We start from the raw sequence: 8894 nt of genomic DNA on the forward strand, positions 1-8894 counted from the left end.
TATGTAAGGGCTAAACAATACCGCCACACCATGACCACATATTACCACCACATAGTTATGTAATAATACCATCATACGGTTACTGAATAATAGCTCCACATTATGATCTCATATTACCACCACATAGTGACTGAATAATACCACCATACTGTAACTGAATAATACTTCCACACCATGAGCACATAGTGAATAATACCACCATACGGTTACTGAATAATACTGCCACACCATGACCACTGTCACGATGCGGGGTGTGGACCCACTGGGCCGTACCGCGTAGCGGGATGGCAGCTGGCCAAACAGGTAAGTACAGACACTCGAAGTCCGGAAGTGAGTGCCGGCGCCTCACAGGAGGACGACACTGTAGCGAGGTAAGATGTCCATGGCCACGGCCGTCGAGGTTAACGACCGAACGACGGACCGTGGCCATAGACATTACAGTATCCCCCCCTCTTACGCCCCCTCTTCTTGGGACCAGAGTGGGAGAGAAACTTCCTCACGAGGACAGGAGCATCGATGTTCTCCTCTGGCTCCCAAGACCTCTCCTCTGGGCCGAACCCCCTCCAATCCACTAAATAAAATGTCCTTCCTCCCACCTTCTTGGTAGCCAGAATCTCCTTTACTTCGAAAGTCCCCGATGAGCCACCAGGGACCACTGTGGAGCTAGGAGTCCTGGAGTAGTGGTTCAGGACCACGGGTTTCAGCAAGGAGACGTGAAAGGAGTTAGGAATCCTGAGGGTAGGGGGTAGCCGCAGCTTGCAGGATACCGGGTTGATCTGTAGCAGGATTTCGAAGGGGCCGAGGAACCTAGGAGCAAATTTGCACGACGGGACCTTCAGCCGGATATTCCTAGAAGACAACCAGACTTTAGTCCCTGGAAGGAACTGCGGAGGCGCCTGTCTTCTTGTATCTGCCTCTCTCTTCATGTGGTCCACCGCCAACAGGATAGAAGATCGGGTCTGTTGCCATAACTGTAGAAAGTCCCTGAAGGTAGAATCGGCTGCAGGCACATGGAACATAGTAGAAACAGGAAGAGGTATCCGAGGATGTTGGCCGTAGACGATGAAGAATGGACTGGAGGTGGTCGACTCACTGGTGTGGTTGTTATAAGAGAACTCTGCCCACGGGAGCAACTGCACCCAATCATCATGGTGCCTGGAAACAAAGTGACGTAGATAGTTCTCCATGATCTGGTTAACTCTCTTGACTTGCCCATTGGACTGGGGATGATAGGCCGAAGGGAAGTCCAATTTTACACCGAGGAGGCCGCAGAGTGCTCTCCAAAACTTTGAGGTGGACTGGACCCCTCTGTCAGAGACAATATGCAGGGGCAAGCCGTGCAGACGGAAGATGTGTTGTATGAAGAGGTCAGCCAATCGCGTAGCAGACGGCAGGGCGGTCAAGGGAATGAAGTGAGCCATTTTGGAAAATCGATCCACCACCACCCAGATCACACTGCAACTCGCAGAAGAAGGAAGATCTGTGACAAAGTCCATAGCAACATGTTGCCACGGGGAAACGGGCACAGGCAGTGGTTGGAGCAGACCAGCAGATCTGGAGTGAGCAACTTTATTTGCTGCGCATACTGTGCAAGAGGAGACAAAGTCCATAAGGTCTTTGGGCAGCATGGGCCACCAGAACTGACGGGTGATTAGATCTTGGGTCTTACGAGCACCCGCGTGACCTGCCAGCTTAGAACTGTGACCCCAGCGAAGAATTCTTCTTCAGCCAGACGTACAAAAGTCCTACCCGGAGGAATGCCTCTAACTTGCAGGGGATTGACAGAGAAGATGCAGGATGGGTGAATAATATTCTGTGGAGATTCCATGGCGTCTTCGGTTTCAAAAGATCTAGACAAGGCATCGGCCCTCACATTCTTGTCGGCGGGTCGGTAGTAGAGTTCGAACCGTAACCGAGCAAAGAACAACGACCACCTGGCTTGACGAGGATTCAACTCAAATTCTTCTCAAAAACACACTTCTCCAACTTGGCATAAAGGCGATTCTCTCTCAGACGAAGCAACACCTGGCAGACATGACTGATGAGTTACTAGATCTGGGGAAAAAAATCAAAACGTCATCGAGATACACCACAACACAAACATAAAGGAGATCACGAAAAATGTCATTGACAAATTCTTGAAATATTGCGGGGGCATTACACAGGTCGAAGGGCATAACTAAGTATTCGTAGTCCCCATCACGAGTATTAAAGGCAGTCTACCATTCGTCACCTCGACGAATCCGAATCAGATTCGTAGGCCCCCCGCAGGTCTAGTTTAGAATTTTTTTTCGCCTCCCCCATATGCGATCAAACAGTTCAGAAATCAAAGGCCCCCTGCCTTTGATTTCTGAACTGTTTGATCGCATACGGGGGGGGCAAATTTTTTTTCTAAACTTGACCTGCGGGGGGCCTACAAATCTGATTCGGATTCGTCGAGGTGACGATGGAAGACTGCCTTAAATACTCGTGATGGGCACTACGAATACTTAGTTATGCCCTTCGACCTGTACCTGTTCTTCACCGTGATCTGGTTTAGGCCTCGGTAGTCAATGCAAGGACGCAACGATCCATCTTTCTTTTTAACAAAGAAGAACCACGCTCCGGCCGGGGATGAGGATTTACGAATGAAACCCCTCTCCAGGTTCTCCTTAATGTAGGCCGACATGGACTGGGTCTCTGGCAGGGAGAGAGGATACACTCTACCACGAGGAGGAGACAATTCAGGAACCAGGTCGATCGGTCATATGCCCGGTGTGGCGGCATAGTCTCAGCCACCTTTTTATTGAAGACATCGCAGCATGGAGAAACAAGAAGGCAACCCTGTCAAAGACTGAAGAGGGCCAGGCTGTGGTGACTGGACATGGCCCAGACAGCGGTCAAGACACTTCGAGCCCCACTGGAGGACCTCTCCAGAGTTCCAATCTAGGACGGGGGCGTGCAGACGAAGCCAAGGCAAACCCAGCAGCACGGGGTTGACGGCCTTGGACAGGACAAACAGGGAGAGAAGTTCAGCATGAAGGGCTCCCACTTGGAGTCTCAATGGCTTGGTTACGGACACAACTGGGTCTGGCAATGGCAGTCCATCCACCGAGGCAACGATCAGCGGCCTTTCAAGCGGGGTAGTAGGCAACTGTAGGAGATGCGCAAGGTCCTGGCAGACGAAGTTGGCTGCAGAGCCGAGTCCAGATATGCGGAGACCTGATGGGACGTCTCGCCAGCAATGATGGTTACGGGAATGAATAGTTTGGAAGGGAGTTCTTGATTCAATGTGTTGACGCCCAGGGTTGTCTCTCCAACCAAACCTAGGCGCTGTTTTTTTTGGGCTTGGGAGGACACATACGCACGACATGGCCAGCGAGGCCGCAATATAAGAAAAGTCCAGAGGTGCGCCTGCGCGGTTTCTCCTGGACTAATAATTTTAGTCGGTCTACTTGCATCGGGACCTCGGGCAAAGCAATAGAAGCAGGCAAGAGGGGTTGCTGAAAGTTGGGCGCCAGTCTAGACTGGCGCCGACGCTCCTGACGAACCTCGTGAGATCTTTCCCTCAGCCTTATGTCTACCCGAGTAGCAAGCAGAATCAAGTCGTCCAAGGCAGAAGGCAGGTCTCGAGCAGCCAGTTCATCCTTGATCTCGGATGACAGGCCATGCCAATAGGATGCCACAAAGGCCTCATTGTTCCAGGATAGCTCTCCTGCCAGAGCCCGGAACTGGACCGTATACCCGCCCACGGAGGTGTCCTCTTGGCGAAGGTTGAAGATGGCAGTGGCTGCCAATGAGACTCGCCCAGGCTCCTCAAAAACAGTTCGGAATATTCGCACAAACTCCTGCAAATCTCGGGTCTCGGACGTTCCCAGATAGGATTAGCCCATGCCAGGGCCTTGCCAGTCATGAGGGATATGATGAATGCGATCTTGGCTCCATCAGACGGAAATGCTCGAGGGTGCAGGGTAAAATGAATGTGGCATTGGCTCAGAAACCCCTGACAAGCACTGGCGTCTCCATCGAACCGGGAGGGCAATGGCGGTGAGAACCAAGGATCCGGACAGGAACTGCCAGGAGTAGTAACAGGAGGATCGGCTTGAAGGACTTGCATAGAGGCAGGAAGAGAAGCAACTAGCGTTCCTAGCTGCTGCGCCAGAGTCCACTGCCACGAGGAGCTGATCCTGCCTAGCTCGGAGATCCAGCAGATCCGCCTGCATGGTTTGGGAGGGTCCCAAGCCCTTGAATTGACCAGCAGAGTCCATGGCCAGAGCGTACTGTCACGATGTGGGGTGTGGACCCACTGGGTTGTACCGAGTAGCGGGATGGCAGCTGGCCAAACAGGTAAGTACAGAGTTCAATTAGTTCAGCGAGGGTACCTAAGGCAATCATAGGCAGTAGCGAGGCAGGCGCGTCCAGGACCAGGCGGCGGGAAGTAGTCAGGTGAGGCGTAGCAGATCAAGCGTAGACTGTAGCACAGCATGGCACTAGAACTAGGTAGCACGGAAACAGGATACGGGATACAAGAACAAGGTACACTGGGAAACACTGGGCGATCATAAGCACGACAAACGATGGGTAACAAACAACGCTCTGGCAAAGAGCAAGAGGACAGAGCCCTTTTAATAGCCCAGGGCATCCTGAGCTAGATTGCAGGCTTCCTGCAAAAATGCGCGCACTGGCCCCTTAAGGCCGTGCAGGCGCCCGCCGGAGACACTCGAAGTCCGGAAGTGAGTGCCAGCGCCTCACAGGGGGACGACGCTGCAGCGAGGTAAAATGTCCATGGCCACGGCCGTCGAGGTTAACGACCGAACGACGGACCGTGGCCATAGACGTTACAACTACATATTACCACCATACTGTTACTGAATAATACCACCATACTTTTACTGAATAATACCACCATACTTTTACTGAATAATACCTCCATACTGTTACTGAATAATACCACCATACTTTTACTGAATAATACCTCCACACCATGACCACATAGTGAATGAATAATACCCCAATAATGACACTGAATAATACCACCGCACCATAACCACATAGTGATTGAATAATACCACCACATCATGACCACATATTACTACCACATAGTAACTGAATAATACCAACATACTGTTACTGAATAATATTTATACACCATGACGACATATTACCACCACATAGTGACTGAGTAATACCACCCTACTGTTACTGAATAATACCACCATACTGTTACTGAATAATACCACCATACTGCTACTGAATAATACCACCATACTGTTACTGAATAATACCTCCACACCATGATCACATAGTGAATGAATAATACTGCCACACCATGACCACATATTACCACCACATAGTGACTGGACAATACCACCATACTGTTACTGAATAATACCACCATATGGTTACTGAATAATACTGCCACACCATGACTACATAATACCACCATACAGTTACTGAATAATACTTCCACACCATGACCAGAGATTACCACCACATAGCGACTGGTAATACCACCATACTGTTACTGAATAATAGCCAATATACAAACATCAATATCACCACCATATAGTGGTAGATACCAGTTCTACACCGGTCTAGACTTACATGACCACTTTTACCATCAACAAATAATCTCTGCAGAGATTGCTGCCCAGATATTTTTGTCTCCTCGCTTTTCCAGCTACCTCCCAACCTATGCCCCACCCTCTACACAAACTTTCCATTCTGCCGTTTCCCAAATACTGTCACTGCTGCCGACCCAGATGCCCCCTTAACTATAATTACCCCCCAAAAAATAATGCAAAACAGATTTCCGTAATGTTTTTCGCCCGGAACGTCCACTAGTGATTGTGATCGGCTGCAGCGGCGGTCACATGGGATGAAACGTCATCCCAGGAGGGCGCGCTGGGAGGAACACAGACTTGTGGGTAAGTACGAGATTTTTTTTGGGGGGATTTTTTTTTCTGAGTTGCGTTTTAATCGGTGGAAACCCGCTGCAACAAATAAGCACCGTTTACACAAATACAATTGACATGCTGCGCAATAAAAATCCGCACCGCAGGTCAATTTGAGCGTTTTTTTCCGCTTAGTATTTACGCAGCGTGTGGATATTGGTTTTATCTCATCCAATTTGCTGCTACTGTATTTGCTACTGATTTTTCGCAATAATTCCGTTGCGGAGAACCGCAATATTTACGCAACGTGTGAACTGAAACGAATAGTTTCTACTTATTGCCTTCTTCACAACAATAGTACCCTCTTGCTTTCTCTACTCAGTGATAGTGCCCCCCAAAATAATAAAATGAATACTCACCTAACCCCATTCCCACGATGAAGGGAGCAGCACAGACTACTCAGGCCTCTTCCGGTCTGTGGGCTGTAAGGTCAGTGGCGCGCCTGCCTGCATCAAGCCCCTGGTGTGGTTTGCGGCCTATGAGAGTACATGGCGATGCAGGGAGCGGAGGGTATCCAGGTCCTGAGGATACAGTCTAAGAGGGCGCAAAGGGCGATCATACGCAACTGTCCTTACTAATATAATCATGGTCACTGCTACCCACAAGATCGGCTCACTGATCTACACGGGCAGATTTAGGCTAGATCCACACTCATAATGTATATATAAACTCTTTAATTATAAATTAAATGTTATTAGAATGTACTATATGCCACAATACTCCGTTTAGATGTGTTTCCCTCAATCCTACAGGTTGTCCAAGAAGCTCTGGACAAAGCACGGGAAGGTCGCACATGTATCGTCATCGCTCATCGGCTATCGACCATTCAGAACGCAGATAAAATCGCCGTGATCCAGAATGGAAAAGTTGTAGAACAAGGGACACATCAGCAGCTTCTGCAGATGAATGGGGTGTATCACTCTCTGGTCACAATACAGCTCAGACCCAGATGAGAAGACCAGAGGTATCTCCAGAGAAGCGATGAGGTTTATGGATTTGGATGTTGTCCTAACAAGTCTGACTTGAAAAGCGAAGATGTCGAATGTCGAGATTCTACGCTTCAAAGAGAAGACTACATATATGTGCCGTATTGAGAAATACCGAAGAGAAATAGAACATGTACGACAAAAAAAAAACAACCAGATAATATGTAACTCGTAAATGCTACAAAAACACAGAAAAAGGCCATACTTACAAATGGACACAGCCAGGTCAGAAACGCTGATGAAGGAGTGAGCAGGTGCTTTAAATAATAATAGCCACTCCCACTAGTCTTGAGGGGAGTGGTGTGTGGTGCATGGGATGTGTAGTAAGAAATAATAAATGAATAGTGTGTGTGCAAGTGTAATACTATAAGTGAAATATAGGGGGCAGTAATGAGTGAAGTGCCTCAATAGAAATAAATGGATAATGGGGTGCAAGTGAGTGAAACATGGAGGGATAGTGTGTACGTCATGAGGCACAACGTGTATAGCCAGGTAGAAGCCTATTTATGACGCCTTGATAATTCATAGAGCGGGCTACCCTGCTTGCTATGCCAAACAACAACACACCATGCTCTCCCAGCATCAAAGACCCGGCTGTGTCCAAGAGAAGCAAATATACATAATAATGAAAAATACATGGGGTATTAGTAATCATTTTGGCCAAAAGGACGCTAGCTCGCAATCCACGACAAGGATCCCCATACTTGCGAGTCCCTAACTCCTAAACTGGAACAGAACGTTCCGTTCCAGTTTAGGAGTTAGGGACTCGCAAGTCTGGGGATCCTTGTCGTGGATTGCAAGCTTGCGTCCTTTTGCCCAAAATGATTACTAATACCCCAGGTATTTTTCATTATTATGTATATTCGCTTCTCTTGGACACAGCCGGGTCTTTGATGCTGGGAGAGCATGGTGTGTTGTTGTTTGGCATAGCAAGCAGTGTAGCCCGCTCTATGAATCAAGACGTCACAAATAGGCTTCTACCTGGCTATACACGTTGTGCCTCATGACGTACACACTATCCCTCCATGTTTCACTCACTTGCACCCCATTATCCATGTCTATTGAGGCACTTCACTCATTACTGCCCCCTATATTATTACACTTGCACACACACTATTCATTTATTATTTCTTACTACACATCCCATGCACCACACGCACCACTCCCCTCAAGACTAGTGGGAGTGGCTATTATTATTTAAAGCACCTGCTCACTCCTTCATCAGCGTTTCTGACCTGGCTGTGTCCATTTGTAAGTATGGCCTTTTTTCGGTGTTTTTGTATATGTCCCCTTGTTTTTATCGGTTCTGGTCGTAAATGCTACAGGTGTATGAATACATTTACAACTGGGTATTGCTATTCCCAGAGTCAACGGGACATGTCCCTACAGAGTCTGACACGGACTAATTAGTGTTGACAACATCAGACTTTGTTCCTATTGGCAAGAGGATTTATTAATGTATTCATACATTTCCAGGAGGAATAACAGAGGAATGGCACAATGCGGAGTTGGGGGGGGGGAATGCTCCAACATTGTAATTTTGTTTTAGGACAGCCAACTAGTCCTCTTTACTGTATAAATATTATAGAAGATCACATTTTTAAGACATCTAGATCCAGGGACGTGGAATAGGTTTTGATATATTGTCATTCTATATAAATTGCAAACGTGAAAGAAAATGTGTTCAAACAATTTAAAATAATTCAATTTATAAAAGGTTTTACAAAGTTCTCCGGACTTCTGAATGGCAAAATGCTTAGACATGCAGTAACCAGAGGCGTAACATGAAGGCCCTGGGCCCCAATGCAAAATGAGTTACCAGCCCCCACCTACCAAGTGCCATTTATAATACTGGCGTCCGATTCCTCTTCACCCATTATAGATACGTCCTATTATAACTAGGTAGTCCCCATACTGATCACACATTTATAGCATGTCTATGGATAAACGCTTTACCGGAGGTGCTAAAACTGTA

The 8894-nt window shown here is 47.8% G+C and overlaps 1 protein-coding gene across 1 annotated transcript in view; it reads left to right on the top strand.

Annotated features, from left to right (window-relative positions):
• Nucleotides 1-7113, top strand: part of LOC142652134 (ATP-dependent translocase ABCB1-like) — a 60421-nt gene extending 53308 nt beyond the window's left edge. Inside the window, exon 28 of the mRNA XM_075827648.1 lies at nucleotides 6686-7113. Coding sequence (XP_075683763.1) covers nucleotides 6686-6886 — 201 coding nt within the window. The 3' untranslated portion in view covers nucleotides 6887-7113. The remainder of the gene's footprint in view (nucleotides 1-6685) is intronic.
• Nucleotides 7114-8894: the final 1781 nt, after the last annotated feature.

This window comes from Rhinoderma darwinii, chromosome 5, assembly GCF_050947455.1.
Source record: "Rhinoderma darwinii isolate aRhiDar2 chromosome 5, aRhiDar2.hap1, whole genome shotgun sequence".
In the NCBI taxonomy this organism is placed as follows: domain Eukaryota; kingdom Metazoa; phylum Chordata; class Amphibia; order Anura; family Rhinodermatidae; genus Rhinoderma; species Rhinoderma darwinii.